The 23,237-nt window shown below is 33.3% G+C and overlaps 2 protein-coding genes across 2 annotated transcripts; one reads left to right on the top strand and one right to left on the bottom strand.

Annotated features, from left to right (window-relative positions):
- Positions 1–361: 361 nt before the first annotated feature.
- Positions 362–12,225, top strand: LOC124819806 (cytokinin hydroxylase-like). Its single transcript, XM_088114013.1, has 5 exons — positions 362–684; positions 1,198–1,424; positions 5,112–5,353; positions 8,307–8,676; positions 10,514–12,225. Exons 1-5 carry the CDS (start codon positions 405–407, stop codon positions 10,931–10,933), a joined length of 1,539 nt encoding a protein of 512 aa, XP_087970139.1. The 5' UTR covers positions 362–404; the 3' UTR covers positions 10,934–12,225.
- A 9,507-nt stretch (positions 12,226–21,732) lies between these two features.
- On the bottom strand, positions 21,733–23,190 carry LOC148200383 (uncharacterized). The gene has a single exon (XM_088112921.1). It carries the CDS (start codon positions 23,188–23,190, stop codon positions 21,733–21,735), a length of 1,458 nt encoding a protein of 485 aa, XP_087969047.1.
- Positions 23,191–23,237: the final 47 nt, after the last annotated feature.

The raw sequence follows: 23,237 nt of genomic DNA, 5'->3' as shown, positions 1-23,237 counted from the left end.
AAAGCAGTAAATGCACCTCCTAATTTAATTTGATAAATGCAATTACATTTCTATTTTTACAATTCTTGAATAATGACTGAACTTTCCGTTTCGTTGAAATCTTCACCAATTTTAATATGCAATCACATTTACAATAACTTCAACTATTATTTATATTCTGATTGAAGTCCCCACCAGCCCCACCACCTTTATTATCAAATGAAAAAAAAAAACCTTTTGGGTTATATTATTATTATTATTATTATTATTATATATATATATATATATATATATATATATATATATATATATATATATATATATATATATATATATATATATATATCAGTATAATTCATGAAACAAACTTATGTCTGATTGATTCACAGCTGTTCTGCATCATCTTTTGTTGGTGTTTTGCATGAATGGTAATGGTGATTGTGACAACCCTTTTGGTTATATTTGTGAGTGTGGTGTTGAAGGTTGGCTATGACACCATTTCATGTTACTGGCTGACTCCAATGCGCATAAGGAAGATGATGAAGAAACAAGGTGTGGGTGGTCCTAAACCCAGTTTTCTCATTGGCAACATCACAGAAATGACATCTCTTGTTTCAAGAGCAGTTTCTCAAGACATGAAAACTATCAGCCATGATATTGTTGCTCGTATTTTGCCACATTTTGTTGTCTGGTCCAACCAATATGGTATGTCTCTTTCACCAACACACGCACACAATTTATCCATGTCAAATTTTATTATGCACACTCTCATGCTTGTAATTTTGTATTGGAATGAAAATGAAATTTCAAGTATTGTATACACTCAATCAGAGGTAATTCTGTAGAGAGTGTAAAATCTATATAAAATTGGATCTCACCTATTTTATATAGATCAAAATTATTGGAGTAAGGCTAAATTCAGATTCCTATTTTCTAAGAGAATTTAGCTCGGATTTTCAAACATTCAAATCCAAATAATTGAATGGAATCCAAATTTATATTTTCGGAAAAAAATAATATTTATAAATTCATTAAAATTTATTTTAAAAGTCATTTTTTTTTTCAAATATGATTTTCATGTGTGAAATATTTTAAATAAAGGTTAACTGTGTTGGATTCACAATAATAACAAGAAAAAACACATAAAACACATATGATTTCATGTGTATTAGTCTTAGTGTTCTTAATTTTCTTATTGGCTTAATCATGATCATGTAGGAAAGAGATTCTTGTATTGGAATGGAATAGAACCAAGGTTGTGTCTCACAGAAACTGCACTGATAAAGGAATTTCTGTCAAAGTACAACTCCATATCTGGAAAATCATGGCAACAACAACAAGGTACCAAACATTTCATTGGGAAAGGGTTGTTGATGGCCAATGGTAAAGATTGGCAGTACCAACGTCACATGGTTGCCCCAGCGTTCATGGGAGAGAGACTTAAGGTATATATGTTTGCTGTTTATACTAATTAACTAGTGACAGATTGGTAATTAATTATTTTTTCAGTAGATTCAATTTTATTTTGAAGTTATCACTAGAAATTTTAGAAATACATTTTTTAATATATTCATTCAAAATATATTTTATGATCATTAGTTGAAAGTGTTGGAAATATCAATTCTAAAATTTCAGCAATAGTTTCAATGAGTGATTTTGAGATTAAGTGGACTGTTGTGAATATTGGTATAAGTGTGTATTGACAATTTTCTTGAGTCTTTTAGAATGGTAAGAAACAATTGAGGTTGATTATAGAGATTAGTTATAATCCTTCAATATTATTGTAAATAGGTCATTGGTTAACCAAATAAAAGAGAAGTGAAAGAGTATCTCTTAATTTGAAGTGTTTATCGGTTTTTATAACAAGATGGAGATTTGGATATGTGAGGTTTGGATAAGAAAAACAATATCAAAATCAAAGTATATAATGAAAATTGTCTTCAATCTCAAATACACGTCTTTTTTAGCTAAGTAATTAAGTCTTTTTTATCACTAATATGACCAAGTCTTTGATGTCACAAAGATGTCTCCTTATACATATCATTCACATTATTCTTAGCAATCAAAACTTTAGTGTCGAGTTCACTCATTCCTAGTTATGCAGTATTCTTCACCACTCTTGGTATCCTTATACACTCTCGGTATCTTCCTGATACATTGTCTAGTTGAATTTCACTCACTCCTCGTTTTCACTAGACAAACCTATCTAACTACTGTTTAACTCCACCAAGTTAAATGTCAGAGTTTCACCCACTCCTAGTTTTCACTAGACACACCCATCTAGCTACCATTTAACTCTGCAAAGTTAAACGTAAAATGCTTTAATTCTCTTCACAATTTACAATCAAAAGATTGATTATAAGTCCTTAAACGATAATTCTCGCAGAGAAGATATATGTGCAATACAATTCAATCTAACAAATTCACTGAATATTTTCTCTTCTCTCTTCTTACAATAGTAAGCTTATATATCAATGAAGCTTGAGAGTGTTTCTCTTCTTAAGCTTTTCTCTTTCAGATATTTTCTTTTGAGTTTGTGTGCTTTTGAGCTTTTTCTAGACGTTGTTTGCTTGAGTCTTTTCTTTCTATATGTTATTCCCTTGATTCTCTTTTTGAATGATGTTTTATTTAAAGGCTTTTCAAAAAGATATCCGTTAGAAAAAGTTTTGCTTTGATGTTGAGTCTTTCTAGTTTTACTGTATGTAGTAACCATTGGTTAAAGTCAACTTGTCAGAGCAGACTTTCTTTTTCAGTACTTTGATAAAAGTAGGCAACAAGATTTTTCTAGCATGACTTTTGATGAGGACAACATTTTGTGAATGTGTCTTCTTTGTTTCTAGCATCCATTTCTGATTTGTATAGGATGAAGCATGTGGATGCGTGTAGTGGACAATCTACACAAAATAGAGTAGATATGCATGCAACAAATATGTCATTTCTCTTATCACTTTTGTTGTTTTTAAACGACGACCATTTAATGACATTTAATGCTTGTTCCAAATAACAAAGTGTTTTTTACGTTTTCTACCGTTCAGGTAAGATTTGATTGTTTTAGCTTTTCACTAAGATACCAAACAATTGATGAAGACTTCACCGTTGGATGAAGTAGATCATTTAACACATGGTATTGTCTAACTTATGTAAGCGCTTCTTAAAGTTTTTCTTTGTTATATTCAAAAATGTGTTTAGCAAGGTGTCTTTCAACTCAAATTTTTAGAATATCATATGAGACTTTTAACGTGCTTTTCAAAAACATCGTTTGAAACTTTTATCTATCAAGATATATTGAGAGTTTGTTTGATCATCACCTAGCAATGTATAACATTTGTTGCATTCAACAAGACTCTTATTGACGCATTAATTAGAGAAACCATTTGGTGGTGCGTCTGCTCATACCTAGTTGTTTTTACTAAGCTTTCCTTAAGTTGTTTAGGTTTTTCAGAGCATTTTCACAAACCAATTATATTTGGCTATATTTTTATTCTAATGATAACACTGTCACATGCTCATTTCGTTTAATATTGTTTATTAAACTTCAAAACATATGAGAGCGTTTAGACTGTTCATTCTTATAGACGGTTTTGTCTAAACATAACTCTTTCGTTGGTGTAACATACATTGTAGCACCATTATTAATTATCCACATACTCTCATCTAATAAGATTGATAGATAAATAATCATGAAGCAAAATAAAATCACTACATGTAGTAGTAGTAACATGATCATCATCATGATCCTTTTCTTTCTACTTTCACTTGCTTTTGTTTTCCTTTTTTCATAGAAAAAATTATTTTAGATATGTTCAGGTTTCTTATAGTATTAGCACCTCGAGTTATTGTATGTTGACTTGGACATTATCTTGCTATTCTCTTTACCATTCTTTGGTTCCTTTTCCTAACACCCTATTTTAGGTGACAAAAACCTCATTCTTTATTAAGTGCTTCACTCTTTGTCATTTGGAGAGAAACATTGCCACTAGGGACGTTGTTTGTAATTGAACCTCAAAAAATATCCCAAGACTTAGGTAAAGCATTTAGTACCTATAGTCCCAAAATTTCATCATCAAAATTGATACTTACTCCTGATAGTTGATTTAAGAACACTTAAAACTCACGTGAATGATATGAAATAGTGGAAGAATTCTCCAGATACCTCAAATTTAACAAGTAATTCAACAAATACAAATAATTATGTCCTAACATAGAAGAATATAAGGATTCAATCTTTCGCCACAAAGTTCTAGAATGTATCCTAATAATAATGTGATTATAACTATTGTCTTCTACATATTGTTAAATAAAACCTTCATGTTCAAAGTTTCATTCATCAAGCATAGAATATGACTTTTGAGTAGTAAAGATTGAAAATGCACTTTCTTCACAACCAACAAGACTTTCGTCTTACCCATCTACAAATGATAATTTGTAACCATTTAAAGTAACCATATTTATATTTGTCTAGGATCGACCTTGTGAAAATGATAAGTACGATAGATTAGTCTATTTATTTAAATATGAAAAAAATATAAATACTAGACTCACTTGATATCTTAATAAGTTAATAATCTCAAATTGTAACTATAAGTTGGGTAAGATTTAAGCATGTGATATACAATTTACTCATTTTTGCGTATAAAAAACTACATTGTGATTGTATTTTACTACTTCAAATCGGGTCCAATAAGTGTGAACAGGTTCTTTCTTAAAGTTGTCATGTTACCTATTTAAAATTAAGGATGTTAACTTATTTGCAAACCTTATATAAAATAAGCATCTAAATAGAACAATAGACCAAATCACGTTTATAAAAAGGTTAGCTCTTGAGTAAAAGCAGAAGAAAAAAAGTCTTTTATAAATAATAGGGTAAATTAAACCTTAATTTTATAAAACAGATAAATTTGTGTATTTCACTTATTTTATTGTGTTCATGCTTGTGTTTGTTCTGTCATTTATCGTTTCAAGTGTGACATATTTAGAATAGAAATTTATTAAAAACTATAAAACTGTGATGGTGAGTGGCAGAAAATTTAAAGGTTTTTAATAAATTTTAACTCATAATGCACATGATGAGTTCTTAACAATAAATTAAGAAATGGTTGGAATTAAAATGATGAAGGACATTTAATGTATAGGGCTATGCTGGGCACATGGTGGAATGCACAAAGGATATGCTTCAATCATTGCAAAATTCATTAGAAAGTGGGCAAAGTGAGTTGGAGATTGGAGAGTATTTAACTGAACTCACTGCAGATATTATCTCAAGAACTGAGTTTGGCTCAAGCTATAAAAAGGGAAAGCAACTTTTCTTTCTCCTCACACAGCTTCAGACTCGTTGTGCTCAAGCAACTCGCCATCTTTTCCTTCCTGGAAGCAGGTATATGGAAGAGTGTTTAGAATTTTTAATATAATGTCATTTGCTTTTTTACCAAACATACAGGAATAAGCTAAAGAATATATCATATAATTAATGTTAAAGAGAAAGATAGTTAACTAGTGAAAATATGATTGCACAAAAATGGTAAAGCTTTTATTAGGGGTAAATTTTAAACATGATTAAAATTGATTTCTAATGTAAAATTTGCGTTTACTTATTATATAGTGTGATTTTACTTTATATGTAGTCAAGAAGTCTCTAACACAATTTTTCGTGTTGACGAATAATTATCTTTAAAATACACATGTAAACATTAGAGGAAGGTGAATAATGTTTTTGAAAACCTTTCGTGATACACTCTTCCCATGGATAAATGTTGATGGAAACAGAGAGCACGAGCTGGAACGGTAGTGAAGGGATGATGAAGTAGCGAAAAAAAAATGATGGAAGCTAGATGGAATTAAGAGCTCTCGGTGTAAGGTGTGGATAATGTACGGTGTGAGCTATGATGCGTAGTAGGTAGTCTATCTAAGGAAGGTGGCTAAAGAAGGTTAAGCTCTCTCTCTAGTCGAGACTTTGTAGAGGGAAGAAATCTAGAGTGATCTCAAAAATGTTCCTTACCATATATCACAAAGTGAACACAAAGGAGTGAAGAAGGTGGATTTATAGATTCATCCAAGCCCTCCCACGATGCTCACAACCAAGGCTAATCATCAGCCGCAAATGGTGGATCACATGACACGTATTTCAACATGTTTTTAATATGAAACATATGAACAAGCTCGAGCTACACTCGCTTGATGCAAGGGACTTCATGCGCGCGCTAGACGGATGAGGGTATGCAGTAGGCGTTGACCAATCCAGAAATCATTTTAGGCTTTGCTCCAAAATGAAATAGTTCTCCACTTCACCTTGCTTGGATGTGTCTTCAAGGTCCTCTTGGAGTCTTCTGGCCATACTTCTAGTTAGGGCCTTGATTGTAGTATGGACTTAAGCCCACGCTATCATTTCGTAATGTAGTGTCTAATGGTTTATACATGAGAGATATAAACTGTAAGATGTTTAGAGGTTGATTTTAAAGAGATGAAAACATTTTAAATATCAAAACAGTAAATTACATATTTTATATCGGTTCACTCGACCTGAGCTATATTCAATTCTCCCTTAAAAAATCTTAAAGTATTCCATTAATCTTTAGCAAGATTGCACGAGTTTAATCTCTCCAAATTTACAATGAGTATTCTCACCACTCTCGGTTCCCCTAGTCAACACGACTAGTCCAAGTTTAACTACTCCTAGCTTACATGTATTCTAACAAATTTTGGTCTCAAGTATTCTAACCACTTTTTGTCTTAACCCTAGACAACACGTCTAGACAAGTGTTTTAATTATCTTCAGAATTTACAATACAAAATGTGTTATGAGAAAAATTATATATGATAACTCTCAAGAAGATGATATAGACAATACAAAGATTTTTGTGATTTGCTAAAGTTCTTTTCTGAAAAGAAATATACAACGTCAGACAATGTATGAGCACAGGGAGCATGTCTTAGCTTTCATGTCACTATTTTTCTTTTTTTTTTCTTCTTGTTATCATTCTTGTCTTTTCTTCAAGCTTTCGTCTATATATAACTTCTCTTGAAAGATGACCTTTAGATAAAAAAGTTGACTTTAGGAGAGCAGGTAACTTTAGGTAGGAAGTCAGACTTTAGTCTACTTTGTAGAAGTTCAACACTTTAACATAGCCTTTACCTAAACTAAGCTTGTACAATGTAACAGAGTAGAAGGCTTTAAGGGAAACATTCCCAGAATGTTCTTAATATCTCATAAGTCTTTTTTTTTGGTGCATTGATTCTGATCATATCTTTCTACTTTAGTGATATGCACAAATATCAAGAGTAAAGTATACAAGTATCAAAGCACTTTATCATACAGACATTAAATGTTTTGAACATTGATAAGAGTAAAGTATACAAGTATCAAGACATTTTATCATTTGTCATGTCATTCATAAATGTATCGTTTGATAAAACATACATCATGTATAATTATCAAATGAAATAAAACATTAGATGCTTCTTCAAAGGCTATATAACATTTGACGGTCATTCATCAAACGATGCACTCTTAAGACGCTTTATTTGATATATCACTAGTATAAAAATTTCTTTTAGCCTTAGTATGATAAAAGAGATAGACTTTATTGCTCATAGACGCTAACTTGTTAGCCGATTTAAAAGACAAACACTTCTTTTTCTTAGACGTTATTCATAACTTTAGTTCATTAGACAGTTTAGTCTAGAGAACGTTATTTAGACGATAGATAATATTTCTTTCTTTAGATGCTATTTCATTAAAATAACTTTTCATGTACAACATTATTTTGTTTAATGTTTTTTTGTTAAACTTCAAAACCTCTATTACTTAGATGGTCTATTCTCTAGACGATCTTATGTTAACAATCTTGAATGTAAAACTAAATATTTATACATGGTCTAGTAATGATCTTAATAAGAAATGATAAGATAAGTTCAACAAACCCCACTAAAATAAGCTTAAAAATAAATTATAGCTTTTAACTTAACCTTAAAAAGCAATCTACATGATAAAATTTACTCTTATTTATATAGTATAATTTAACACTATAATTAATCAATGTACTACTAACCTTGACTTTATTTTAATTAGTAAGTATTATGATAAATCACAAATAATTCTCTATATATGTCCTCATTTTATTGGATCATATCTTTGTCCATCATTTTCCTTGTATTATTACAGTAATAATCATAGTTAGAAACTTAAGGTGTGACCTCTTTTACTTTTACTTCTAGGTCTATTTTTGTCTTACTTTTTGGTAAAATTATGATTCATAATAGTAGTAGTGAAATAGTGAATTGAAATAGTTCCCATATCTTAAAGTGAACTTACACCATTGATGATGAAATAGGTTTTTCCCCAGCAAGTACAATAGAGAGATAAAGAGTTTGAAGATGGAGGTGGAGAAACTCTTGATGGAGATGATAAAGGGTAGGGAAGATTGTGTGGAGAAAGGGAGAAGCAATTCATATGGGAATGATTTATTGTGTATACTCTTGGATGAGATGAAGAAAGAAAGTGGTAGCTTGAATCTTCAACTAGTTATGGATGAATGCAAAACATTTTTCTTTGCTGGTCATGAAACCACTGCTCTCTTACTCACTTGGACAGTCATGTTGCTAGCAACAAATCCTCATTGGCAAGACAAAGTCAGAGCTGAAGTCAAACACATTTTCAAAGGGGAAACTCCATCACTTGATAAACTCTCCAAGCTCACTCTGGTTAGTTCCAACTATATCATTATTAATTATGTCTTTCATTTTTCATCACTTCATTTATCTTATACTTTATTTAAACACTCTGCTTCTCATATATTCATACTTTTATCAACTAATTAAAACTATTTTCGATGTCATTTTTAAAATACTGGTATTCTATTTATAGGAGTATATATAATGTACAAAAGTTTAAAACTTTGCAGTCTAAGTTGAAAAACATGATATTGGATGAATTTTTTCTGTAATTTATACTTTTTAAAATATTTTTGCATTCTTTTTTTTTTCAAACAATGATGAAATATGGTCATCCTAATAAAAAGGAGTATATATTGTAGATGAAATAACCATTGGCAGCAGGTAAGTTAGCCGCAACCCACTTTTTTTTTCCTTTAATCTTATGGCATTTCTTCCTGCACCTCCATAAATTTTTTATTTCAAATGTATAATTAAAATGAATTTTTTTTATTTGAAATTTTACATTTCATAATATAAACTATAAAATTTCATTTTGGATTGCATAAATTATACAATTCAAAATATAAATATATTCTAAACTATATCTTGGAATACAATTTTTTGGATTCTGGACTGTGTATTTTAAAATACAAAAAAAAAAAATTATATTTCAAATTATAAATTTCGAGATAGAAAATAAAAAACACATTCCATGTTAAATATTTCATAATATAATATTGATATTTTGGATTGCATAGTTTAGAATACAAGAATTTATCAAAATGTAAGGGAGGTGCAGGAAGAAGCGGCTTACTTTAACAACAAAAGTTCTTTCCGATGCCAGTTACGTTGTAAGCCCAGCCCAAATTCCCAATGGTATATGAAATTTAGGGACAACATTATACGTGTTCTTGTTGCAATTTTTCAATTAAAATTTAAGGTTTATTTTGATAACCATTGTGCTAGAGGATTTTATAAAATATTTTAGCTAAAGAAAAGTTTAAATTCAATTGAAGAATAGAACCAATAACACCTATTTCTAATTTTTTTTGCTTTAAAATAACTCAAGTTATTAACATGTAACTTTTTATCATGACGGTGATGGGATGTGATGGACTTTATCATTTACATGTTCATTAAATTTGTTCTCTATTAATTTAATATCAACAACCCGTATTAGAATATATATATATATATATATATATATATATATATAACTTTTTTTTGTAAGGAATCCACTTTAAAGTAAAAAAAAAGTAATTAACAGTTTTAAATAACTTGTCCTTTGAATATAAGTAAAACCAATATGATATGGTAGACTGAAATATAAATAAATCTAAGTAATTTAACTTTATTTAGTGGTCTTTTTTTTTTATTATGATATCAATACATTATATAATCTCTATATTTATAAAATCCATTTAAATAACTCTTTATAATTAGTGAATTAGTTAACTTAGTTGGTAATATCAAGGTTGTCCCAAATTTACATCTTTCCTGAAATTATTTTGAACATTAAGGAAACATGTTATTTTCTTTTTTCTTAATATTGTCATTCATTATTGTTTTAATTTTTTCATTATCATTACTTTTTATTAGTTATGTGTATGAATAGTCTTCTAAACTACACTTTATACAATACAAAGCTACTTCCAAGGTAGTGAGACATAGTTTAATCCCTAGGAAAAAGAAATAACATACTAAGAAAAATCAATCCCGTTAAAAAGATGTTGTACTAATTAAAGTACTTTCATTTTTATCTGATATAGAATTTAGCTGCAGACATGAATTTTGAAGAAAATTTCACTCATAAATATCCAACTAAATTATGTGTAAAGAAAGATTATTGTAATAATAAACATAAGTTGTTTGTCCGATATTGCAGTTACAGATGGTGATAAACGAGGCAATGAGATTGTATCCTCCTGCAACTGTGCTTCCGAGAATGGTTTTCGAAGATATTGAGTTGGGAGATCTCCACATTCCTAAGGGCTTATCAATTTGGATTCCAGTGTTGGCCATTCACCATAGTGAAGAACTGTGGGGTGAAGATGCAAACGAGTTCAACCCTGAGAGGTTTGCTTCAAAATCATTCGTATCTGGTCGCTTCATACCCTTTGGTTCTGGCCCTAGAAACTGTGTTGGACAATCATTTGCCATGATGGAGGCCAAGATCATACTAGCCATGTTCATATCTCAGTTTAGCTTCACCATTTCTCAGAGTTATAAGCATGCACCAGTGCTTCTCCTCACAATTAAACCTAAATATGGTGTTCAAGTTTGTTTGAAGCATTTAGATCCATAATTCTACTAAAAACTTCTTCTTCTGGGCTCTTTACTTGTTGGATTTGTTATGGTGGATATTTATAAGTTGTTGTTCGTAGTCAATAAATATAATGAATAAGATTATCTTTGGTTGATAATAGTTGATATGTGATTGTTATATGAAATTCTTTGGTGTGGGTATATATGTATACAAACCCTCAAGTTTGAAACAAAAAAGCTTTTCGTTTTGCATATAGACAATTTAATTAGTTCTTCAACTTTTCAGATGATCAAACTTATTAAGAAAAAATTGCCTTTCATTCAAGGTGCTCAAATCCCACTTATCAACGAAGAAATAAAAAATTAGGCAAAAAACATGAAAATTCGGAATAGGAGTAGAGGGGTCTTACCAGAGCGTGTTGTTTACCTACCTGTAGAGGAATTTGTAATCAGTAGTGAATAGTCAGTAGTGAGTAGAAGATATCATTTTGAATCCATTTCAATTCTTCTTCAACAGAGTGTTAGGATAATATACAGTGATTTTTTCTTTTCCAGTAGAGGTTGCTCGAAGGAGTCTCATGAGCACAAAGTGGTCGTGAGCACTCTTTTGAGTAATTTCTTGCATTCTTTGTACTCTATGAACTTAATTATTTCTTTCATTTTAAATAAAGTTTTAGTTTATTGTTTCTGTGTTCAAGATATTACATTTTTGTTCTTTATTTTTTCTCTTGAAAGATTTTACATTTCCAGCAATATGTTCTTATTGTTTCTGCATTATGAAATTGAATTCTGACTTCTATGTCCGTAACTGTTCTGTTTTAGAGTCCCGAGTCATTTTTGCATTACTAGTTGAAGAAAGAGTTGGTAGATGATTTGATAAACTCTTTCCATGGCTGGACTAGAGCTTCTCACGGTTACCGATGCATAATAGAATGGATTGAAGGATGAGGCAGGGGAACTGGAGCAAGGATTGTAGCTGTTCGATGAAATGAAGATGAATGGCTCTCGGTGAAATGGTTAGGTGTGGGTTAAGGTGCGAGAATGGGCCTAGAAGGAATCCTATCTAGGCAAAGTGGCTAGAGGAGATAAAAAACTTTATTGTGATCTCAATAGAGGTTCATTATCATAAGCATCAAGTGATTACAATGGAGTGGGGAAGATGGATTTATAAGAAGATCTAAGCCTTTCCATGGTGCCTATGATGAATGGATTGAGTGTCACATAATAGAGCATGTTTACAATGAGCAAGACATGTGGAACATGAGCTACATGTGAAGGAGCTGAAACACTGGTGTTGAGCGGCTGGAAGGTGCACTGGTTGCTTCGTTGATTAATTCAAACACCTTTTATTAGTGATTTCAAGATTTAAGATTCTTTAAAGATTTAAAAAGTTTTTGAAATCCAATTCACTCTCCCCTCTTAACTTGAGATATAGAGATTACTTTTCTAACAACGTTGATTTTGATAATTTTGTTGTAGTAGCTAGCTCGGTGATCTAAAAATTACGAGTTAGTAGTCAAAAGAAAGCTCTTTAAGTATAGATTTCAACAAAACAATAATAATCTCATTTGGAGTTATGTAAAGAAAATTATAAGTAAAACAATGAGCAAATGTCAGAGTTGGCAAAACATAATAAAACGTTAACTTTAAAAAATTAATTGCACATACTCAAATGTCCAAAAATTACGAATTAGTGGTCAAAAGAAAGCCCTTTGAGTTTACTTTCCAAGAAAAAAAGAATCGTCTCAATTGGAGTTTTTGTGGAAAAAGTTATGCATGAAACAATCATAAAGGTCAGAGTTGACAACATGTTGTCTTAAACGTGTTTTTACGCAAATTGACATGTGTTGGGTTCCTTTAGATTAAATAGAATAGCATTTAATGATTTTCTAGTCTTATCGTGTATAAATAGGGGGTTTATGCTTTATCTTGGTAGTTAAAAGGATGATTCCTTTTGCCTGTGTAAGGCGAAAGGTGGATTCGAGTCCTGCCCATTTTCCTTCTTTGAGGGGGTACAAATGTCTCGTCCATAGGTTTTTGACTCGTGCTGTGTATTTACTCGTTAGTCCTTAAAGAACTGGGGAGATATGTCTGAAGCAACGTGTGGAGGACGACTCTTGTCGTAATTCATTAATTACATGTGAATGATTGGTGTTGATATATGTTTATTAGTTGTGTGTGAAGGATGAGAACCGAGATAAGTCAAATAATTACGTGTGAGAGACAGGAAACGAGTCGTGTCCAAAGTTAGGCATGGAGGAGGACTCGTCGTCATTTGTTTTGGTTATCTGGTTTTACACGATACAGTACAAGAGGATAAAACAAACTTAAATTCACTTAATAATAGAATGAATTTTCGGAATAGACTAACTAATTACAATTATATCTCAGGCTGTTTCAATAAAGATAGTATGACCTTGCTGACACACTTATGATATTATTGGATGTTTGAAGTGTATAAGTAAGTTTATCTGTATTTGGGGCGTTTATAATGATCGTATAACTTGTGTCATTATGTGGGAGTAGATGATGTTTCAGGTGAAGCTAGAGTCATTTAGTGCGAGAATGCATTGGAAAAACTCTCTAAGACTTTTAAATTGTGAAATGTTGTGGTTGTAATTATTAAACAGCTTTTAATTACTCTTTAAACCTTGAAGTTATTATTTCGTAAAGATATAAAATATTTGTCTTTAAATCCAAGAAGGAGTGTTACAATATCCAAATGTGATCTAACTCGGCCAATGTTCATCCCAAATTTTGAGGTTGTGGTTCCCTTTCCCATTGTAGCCAAAATATATATTTTTCACTATTACAAAAAGAAAAACATTAGTCTATTTTAAAGTTATAAAATGCTATTGTTGAGATTGTTGATAGGGGAAGCACTAGTTTAGATGAACCCACAATCTCAGTAATATCTAAGCTTTTGATGATGACAATGCATAATTAATAACACATGTGTATTTTGAGTTACATGTTCTATGCTTACATGTTATATGCGTATATGAGAGCATGATTGTGTTGTTGTTGTGTTGTTCATTGCATTTCACTGCATTTCACTGCATTTCACTGTGTTATATATGTGATTTAATGTGGCAAAACACTAATGTTGAATTTTAATTATGTGGCAAAACAATAGTTTTAAGTCGATTTCATTATGGGGTGATGAGTCGATTAAAACTCGTGTCTTTGCACAAACCTTTTTCAAAGTGTGCTGTGAGATTTTTCAAAGAGAGTTTTTCAAAACTATGATTTACACTATTACATAGTCGATTATATGCGTGTTGCATTCGACTAAGTCTGTTACTTTTTTGAAAGTCTGTTAATGCTTGATATAACTATCTAACGGTCATATTTTTAAATATATTGACCAAGCATTAAATGTCATTCGACTGCATTAATTGCAAATTCAATTAATTGCTTTGACTGCTGCTAACTACTATAACAGAATTGTTATATTCGACTGCATTAGTAGCTTAGTCGATTAAAATGCGTCAGAGATGTGTTATCCTATAAATTAACGCGAATTTGATTTCTGTAAGAACTTTTGTGAATCTAACCGTTTTTGTGATATTTTTCAGAAAGTGCTATCTTGCAGAAAGAGGAAAAGAGCTCCAAGAATCAAAAAGTGAACGTGGTGATCATCTCCTTGTGATTTCTTAAAGAGCAAGTTTGATGTGTATTCAAAGGGCTGATCAATTATGCACATTTGGGTGTAACTGCGAGATCAGAGTCTACAATCTTATGAAGATTGGATTGAGGTTCCCTGTTGTTACTACATGAAGAAGAGCGTGCAACGTTCTTGACTTTGAGAGGTGTCCCAAAGGGTTTAGACAGCAGGAGAGTGAATTCTTGTTGTTGGTCTAGTTATTGTACTGCCTATACTTGATTAGAGGGTTAGAGAGGTGTTTTATATTTTTGACGTGAGGTCTCTATAAAAGCCTTGCTGTAAAAGCCTTGATCATTATAGTGCATTTGCTTCCCGTGGTTTGAAGGACACTGGATGTAGGTAGGTTGGTCGAACCAGTATAAAAACCAGTGTTTGAATTTTCTAATCCATACTCTTTTACTTTTAATCGACTTTACTCTGTACTTATTCAATTAAGTTTTTGCTGCATTAGAAAGTCTTTTACCTTACGTTTCAAGAAAGCTTTAAAGGAATCCCCTTTTGCGAAAAAGATTTTAAAAGACTTTGTTTTTAAGTTTCACCAATTCACCCTTCCTCTTTGTGTGAGAAATTGAGTCATTCTATTTTAAAAACTATTATAAGTATATATTTTAAATTTTAATTTTGTCAGGTTTTTAAACTATTTTTTATTTTAAAAGAGCACCATGAAAGTTACATATGTCACACCAAAATTTGTAACTTTTATAAAGATATATTTTTTAATTTATTTTTAACTAGTTCTTAGAGCCTATCTCTTTTTAGACAAAAAGTATTTAATGTAACATTCCATTTTAATAATACAATTTTAATAATACAATTGTACTAAAATAGAACATTTAATATTTAATAATCCAAAATGGATAGTCCAAGGTATATATAATATATGAATATAGTCATAAAAAAAATAAAACATAATAATGATTATATAATTTAGAGTTATGGTCGATGTATGATTCTTGGTGATCTCGTACTTGTGGTGACCTCTACTACTATATAGAGTTATTGTCGATGAGTTTTACTTTACCACACATAAGGTTAATCCTTTCATAGTCTTTGTGTAAGATAAATCTCCTAGACTACGATCGACATCTTATCACTCTCACCACATAACTCATTCTACTTTATATGAGTATTGTCGCAAGCGGAATCGCGACGGGACGACAATCCAAAAAAGGAAACGGGTTTCAAAAAGAGATTTTGGAGTCGCCACCATAGTTTATTCTGGAAAACTACGGAAAAACCATAAAATGATAAGACGCGGTCCACGAAAACCAGATTCTGGGTTCGGGAGTCGGTTACGTGTAGGGAAGGTATTAGCACCCTACGACGCCTGCCCTAAGGCAGTACCTTTAACTAAATACGTGAATATGATGTGGTTTTCAAAATGTTTAACTATTCCCTAAAATAAAACTCTAAAGAAACAAAATATATTTTTTTAGTTTTTTGGGCCCGACAAGGATTGACCTTGCTCCTACGTATTCTCATTCAAAATGAGAAATCAGGGTTACGTAGTTCTTTTTGAAACTGTTTGAGAAGTTTGTTTGGAAATTGTTTGAAAATTTGTTTTGAAATGATTTTGGATTTTTAGGAAGTGAACCTGACAAGGACTAGCCTTGCTCCTACATATCTCCACTTTTGACGGAGAATCAAGGATCACGTAGTTCTGGTTGAAAGACTGTTTGTTTGCTTGAAAGTGTTGATGTTTTTAGTTTTTGAAGATTTTATATTTTTTGGCATTTTTTGTAAAAAAGAAGGTGAAAAGGTTTTTAGCACAAGGACGATGCGAGCGATCACACATGTCCTTAACCTTTAAAACATATTTTTATAATTTTATTTGAGAAAGAAGAAAAGGTTTTTAGCACAAGGACGATGCGAGCGATCACACATGCGCTTAACCTTTAAAACATATTTTTATAATTATACTTGAGAAAGAAGAAAAGGTTTTTTTAGCACAAGGACGATGCGTGCGATCACACATGTGCTTAAACCTTTAAAACATTTTTTTATTTTTTAGAAGAGAAGAAGAAAAGGCTCTAACACAAGGACGATGCGTGCGAACACACATATGCCTAAACCTTTAAAACATTTATTATTATTATTTATATTTTTTAGAAGGGAAGAAGAAAAGGTTCTAACACAAGGACGATGCGTGCGATCACACATGTGCCTAAACCTTTAAAACATTTGTTATTATTATTTTTTTTAGAAGAGAAGGTTTTAACACAAGGACGATGCGTGCGATCAGACATGTGCCTAAACCTTTAAAATATGTTTTTTTAGAAGAGAAAAAGAGAAGGTTTTAACACAAGGACGATGCGTACGATCACACATGTGCCTAAACCTTTAAAATAAATTTTTTATCATTTCCTATAAAAGTGCATTTAAAATGGAAACAAAAGAGAGAGAAAAAAAATAAAAATAAAAATAAAAATAAAAATAAAATAAAATAAATGGATAAATAAATAAATAATGAAAATAGAGTAAAAACTAAAATGATAAAATAAAATAAAATAAAAGTAAAATAATAAGTAAATAAAATAGAAAGAAAAGGAGTGTGGACGTGCTGAATAAGAAACAAGGGTGGTTAAACAAAAGAAACGAACTGGGCCAAAGCCCAGGCTGAGAGGGGTGCGAAAATGATAGGGGGGCGCAGGGAAGAAATTCATTTTTTTTTGTTTTTTTTTAGGAACAGAACGGGTCTGAATGGACTTGGCAGGGGCGCGTGGTTGGGAATGACTTTTTTCTTTTCTGTTTTCTTATGAGAACTTGTATGAAAACACTTCTACTGCTTCTGTTTTCTTTTTATTACATGTTTTCTGGATGCTAAAGGGTATTGAAGCTTTGATGTTGGGGAGTATATGCCTATTTTCTATTGTTAACAAAATAGATGAAGTTTGCAGGCACAGAAACTGCATTTTGGGTGCAGTTTTGATTAACAGAGGAAGGCAAGCAAACGCAACCATATACATTGATCGAACATCAATCATTCATCTCTCAGCATGCATAAGGAAAGCATATCTACGAGGAGCATAGGTAAACGAAGACTTACCTTTCGCCGCTTCAAGACGCCTTTCCTTTTGGGCTTTAATTCCCTTTGCTCTCCTCGACTGAACTTCTCCTTTGGTTACCACAATCTTCTTGCAGGCGCAGAACCGACCGTTAAGTTGACTGGGCACCAAAGTTTTAGTCAAGATGAATGCAGTTTTTTTTTCTTTTTTCTCTGACCCGAGGTCTCTCCCTTTCTCAGTGGTCCTCCTTCTCCACCGTGTTCGTCCCCTCTTTTAACTGTGATGAAAACAATTTTGAACACCACCCAGCTCTTTTTCTGCTGCACTGCTTCCGGGAGCTCTGGCATATCCTCTGGCGTGGGATCTCTTTTTGGCGTGGCAGAAGCTTGTTTTTTTCTTTCTTCATGTTTACTGTATGGGTTATCAGTTGGCAGAAGCTTGTTTTTTTTTTCAAAAAAAAATCCTCCTCTTTGATGTATACTTGTAATCCTACGTAGGGAATTATAGGAAGATGAGCGGAAGCCTTTTGTCACTGCCATTGTAAATGTACATTTTGAGCATTGCTTTTGTCAATTGTCTCTGCTGCCTTTTGTCTTTCGCCTGAGCACTGTTTCACGTTACAGGAGGGGTTGACTTTGGGATCTTGCTTTCTTATTTGTTTTTCTTCTTTTTTTCGTTTTTTTTTCTTTTTTTCTTTTTTTCTTTCTTTTCTCTTATTATTTTTTATTTATTATTTTTTTATTCTATTATTTTATTTTATTTTTTATTGAAAAGTAAAATTAAAACATAACTTCAAAATAAAAATAAAATGAAAGAAAATAGCATAAAAATAAAATAAGATAAAAAATAAAATAAACCTATTACAGTCTATCCGGACGAAATTGGGTGTTGACAGCTGCCCCTCTTTACTTAGATATTGCTGGATAATATGAAAATTTGATATTTTCGTATTATTGGAGTAAAAGCTAAGTAAAGAAAGAAACACTAATTTTGTCCGGATGTCAAAAGAGGCGAAAAGAAAGACGATTAGTACAAAGCAAATTCAAGAAAAAGGTGAGATTATAGAAGAATTCGACTATGTCCTAGCAGAGGACAGAAACGGAAAGAAAAACTTGAGCGTAGAATGCTAGGTAAACTGGGCTTTGGGGCCAGTGTGGAAACTGGGCTTGGGGGCCAGACGAGCTGGGCTTTATGGGCTAGTATGGAAACTGGGCTTTGGGGGGCCAGTGTACAAACTGGGCTTTGGAGGTAATGTAGAAACTGGGCTTTGGGGCCAGTGTGGAAACTGGGCTTGGGGCCAGTGTAGAAACTGGGCTTTGTGGGCTAGTGTAGAAATTGGGCTTTGGGGACCAGTGTAGAAACTGGGCTTTGGGGCCAGGCGAGCTGGGCTTTATGGGCCAGTGTAGAAACTGGGCTTTGTGAGCTAGTGTGGAAACTGGGCTTTGGGGGCCAATGTGAAAACTGGGCTTGGGGCCAGTGTAGAAACTGGGCTTTGTGGGCCAGTGTAGAAACTGGGCTTTGGGGGCCAGTGTAGAAACTGGGCTTTGGGGCCAGGTGAGCTGGGCTTTATGGGCCAATGTAGAAACTAGGCTTTGTGGGCCAGTGTGGAAACTGGGCTTTGGGGGTCAATGTGAAAACTGGGCTTGGGGCCAGTGTAGAAACTGGGCTTGGGGGGCCAGTGTAGAAACTGGGCTTGGGGGGCCAGTGTGGACTGGGCTTTGTGGGCCAGTGTAGAAACTGGGCTTTGGGGCCAATGTGAAAATTGGGCTTTGTGGGCCAGGTAAAACTGGGCTTGGGGGCCAGTGTAGAAACTGAGCTTTGTGGGCCAGTGTGGAAACTGGGCTTTGGGGGCTAGGCGAGCTGGGCTTTGGGGGCCAGGTAAAACTGGGCTTTCAAATTTTGAAATTCTAGTAATTTGTAATTTTGTGAAATTTTTTTGTAATTTTTGACAGAAATTTGATTTTTGAAAAGACATCAAGACGTTGAAACCTTTCATTACAAAGTATTAAAATCTTGATGCAGCATTAGGATGTCAAGACCTTATATGCGAGAAAAAGCTTGATCGACATGAAACAATGGCTAGAAAGAGAAAATCTGAAAGTTATTCTTTTTGTGTTTTTGAAGAAGGAATCGATAACCATTCATATGAATGAAGAGAGTTTCGATCAGAAAGACTTTGTTTTTTTTTTCATGGATTGATGCACATGTATGTTATTCACATATGAGTCAATTGTCTTACTTGCAATCATCAAACTGGTCATTATTTTCAATGCTTCGAAAAGTAAGGAATGTCATACATCCGAGATCTAACTTTGAGCTTGTTACATTTTGACTTTTTCTTCCGAGACATCAACGCACACATGCTTGAATTTACTGGCAAGTGAAGAATGTGAGTTGTTTAGAATGGTTCAGAAGAGAATGGGATAGCCAGGCGGGTACGTCACCTCACACATATACTCTTCGCCGGAGATGTGATATGTGAATGTCAAAGTGAAACGGGATATCCTGAAAGTTGCCCTAGTTTGGTCCTTGGGAAAATGAGCATGGGTATGGATCTTTGAAAATTCCGGTGAAAAATTCAAGTAAGATCCGCAAAACTGCTGAGTCTTGAGATTATGGGTTGATGAAAAACTCTTGTGAGACTCACAAAGTTGCCCCTCTTTATTTATCGTGGTATGGGTTGATGGAGAACTCATATGAGACTCACAAAGTTGCCCCAGTTTTTGGTACGGGGTTATGTTTGGAAGAGGTAGTGGGCATGAAAGGATCGGCTAAAAGGATGGCCCAAATTGGTTTGATTTTCTTTTGTATGCTTCTGGCTAGTTGGCAAAGAGATCCCTTCTTCCTGAGACATTACTTTTTCTTTTTTTTTCATTCATTTTCAAATTTTTTTTGTTTTATTTTTTTTGTTTTTTTTTGGACACATTGCAAGTCATTTCGTCTTATCGCAAAATTAAGCTTTATGAAAATTTGAGCAAAACTTATTCAATCTGTGTGGACTTTATTAGGCTTGTAATGTGGCTAAAGGCTAAAGGTATTGAAAAAAGATATAAAGGCTCAAATGAATGCTTGTCGGTTACTATTATTTTTTTTTAAACAAGGGTTATCATCTGGCATTGTGTCAACTACTTGATCTTTTGAGCACTCTTCTTTTTTCTTGAACTTCATTTTTTCATTCTTTTCATTTATCACCACTTTTTGATTTTTTTTATTTTTTATTTTTGTTTTTCGTTTTTGTTTGTTTACCCTTTTGAAGGATTCTCTCGTTTGATCATTCAGTGCTCTTCGTCTGCTTCTCGAGTTGACTCATACTGATGATAACCCTTACTTGGGAATAATTTTGAAAAAGAATTTATTTTTGGCTCAAACGGGGTAACAATGGTTATAGTTTTTGCTTTTTGGATAAAGAAAAATGGCCACACATCATTTCAAATTCTGATTACTTTATTTTCAAAAGATTAATTCTACGACTAGATGACCTCAACATGAGTTCTTTTTTCCTTTCTTTTCCTTTCTAGACTGCCCTTTCGGGTTTTCAATCTAGTGGGCTTATTCTCTTTTTGAAAGTTCTTTTTGTTTGTCTCAATGGATTCAGGGATCACCCAACTAGCACAAGCGAGAGTAATTTTGGTCAGACCAATCTGCCCCAGTGTAAAGGTTCACTTTGTTAGTGAGGGCAGTGATAGTGTTTGTTGGGGAAAATCCTTTATTTTGGAAAAGGTAAATGGTGAAGGTTTTCACGCAACATGCGCACAAACGTCTCGAAAAAAAACGTCAAATTGTTATTTTTGATTCAACATTTGACCTCGGAATAATCTGACACTGCAACTTTTGTTTTCGATTATCATTTTTTATTCCTTTTTTGCTATTTTTGAAAAAACAAGAGTTTGACGATTTACAAGAAAGACGAGTGACTCAAGATTGCCTTCATCATTTTTTTTATTTTGTTATTTGCAGCTTTCGTTTTCTCCGCGACACCCTATTAGGACATGATTTCCAGTAAACTTTGGAGATACCACGTAATGAAAGTTCACATTAAAAGTCAAGGATGAAAGAAAAATATCAATGAGCATAGCCCTCATAGCAAGACAATTCAAAACATGAACAAAACAACATCAGTTTCGCCTTTTACAATAACCTATGCTTTCCTATATAGTCCTAGCGTCCTTATTTGTCCATGGCATTTGTAGAGGGGAACTCACGTCTTGCCTCAGTGCTGGATTGACTTTCTTCAAACTTTAAACATCCTGAATCGATCAAAGATTGCACTTTATGCTTTAGAGCCTTGCATGCCTCTGTTGAATGTCCACAGGCTCCTTCATGATAATCACACCTGACATTTGTGTCATAGTTCTTTGGGTACGGAGGTCGCACAGGCCTGGTTGGACAAACCTCTATGAGGTTATTGCGGAGAAGATCTGGCAGTAGCTCTATATAGGTCATGGGGATAGGAGTAAAGTTGGCGACCTTTTCATCACGATTGTAATTTCTTCGCTGAATGGCTCGATTGGACCCATAGGGATGTGACATTTGAGGATAGGCAGTAAAATGTGAATTAGCTCTTCGTTCTTCATGTCTAGGACCATACCCATTCAAATTCGCTACCAAATTTGGACCTAGTGCAATTTTTCCATTTCTCATGCCGCTCTCAACTCTTTCTCCAATTACTACTATATCAGCAAAACTCGAGGAGACACGGCTTATCATGAGTTCATAAAATGGTGGTTGTAGAGTATTTAGAAATATGGTAGTCATCTCCTTGTCATTTAGAGGAGGTTCTACTTGAGCAGCAATTTCTCTCCACCTTTGGGCATATTCTCTGAATGATTCAGACTCTTCCTTCACCATATTCTGCAGTTGTACTCTGTCAGGTATTAGATCTTTACTATCTTCATATTGCCTTAGGAATGCATCAACCAGATCTTTCCATGAGTAGATGTGGGTTGTTTCTAAGCGCATGTACCAAGTTAGAGCCACACCAGTTAAACTTTCTTGGAAGCAGTGAATCAAAAGTTTTCCATCATGGGCATAAGCTGCCATTTCTCTGCAGTACATGGTTATGTGGCTCTTTGGACAAGTATTTCCCCGATATTTCTCAAACTCTGGCAACTTGAACTTTGGAGGTATCACCACATCAGGAACTAAACATAGTTTTCTAGCATCTCCAAATTCAAAACTTCCTTCGCCCTCTATGGCTCTCAACCTCCTCTCAAAGACTTCTAATTTACTCTTGTCGTCCTTAAAATCTGCTGGTGTAACGACATAAGATGAAGACTTCGTCTCGGATTGTTTTTTCATTATCATGCTCTCAATACCTGGTTGGATCGTCTTCCCAGGAATTGTGAAAGTGGTTGCCCCAAGCTCGCCTTCTACTTCAACTATGTTACCTTCGGCCTTTTGAGTGTCAAGATGTCTCAAGTCCAACCCTGAGGGTGGAGTGTAATTCGGGGGAAGACCATAGGAAGGGAAAGTTTGTGCCTCTGGAACTCTTTGTTGTGGTCGTTGTGCGCACGAATCTCTAGGGCTTTGTAAGGCATTTAGGGCCTCTAAGATTTGACTCATTTGTCCCTTCAGCTGTTGGATATCGACTTTCATCCCCTCTTGAACTTCTCCTTGGTTCCCCATGATTTTTCCACTGGTTCGTGTCCCTTAGGGTGTTTTGGAGACTTAGC

This window comes from Vigna umbellata, chromosome 4, assembly GCF_029865625.1.
Source record: "Vigna umbellata cultivar VRB3 chromosome 4, Vumbellata_1.0, whole genome shotgun sequence".
Classification (NCBI taxonomy): domain Eukaryota; kingdom Viridiplantae; phylum Streptophyta; class Magnoliopsida; order Fabales; family Fabaceae; genus Vigna; species Vigna umbellata.
This window is presented reverse-complemented; position numbering and strand designations above follow the sequence as displayed.

Bases quoted from the DNA above. Each gene is read 5' to 3' on its own strand.
- LOC124819806 (XM_088114013.1), top strand. From the start codon at position 405: ATGGTAATGGTGATTGTGACAACCCTTTTGGTTATATTTGTGAGTGTG. The intron at 685-1,197 runs GTATGTCTCTTT...ATGATCATGTAG, and splicing joins TGTCTGGTCCAACCAATATG to GAAAGAGATTCTTGTATTGG. The intron at 8,677-10,513 runs GTTAGTTCCAAC...CCGATATTGCAG, and splicing joins AACTCTCCAAGCTCACTCTG to TTACAGATGGTGATAAACGA.
- LOC148200383 (XM_088112921.1), bottom strand. From the start codon at position 23,190: ATGGGGAACCAAGGAGAAGTTCAAGAGGGGATGAAAGTCGATATCCAA.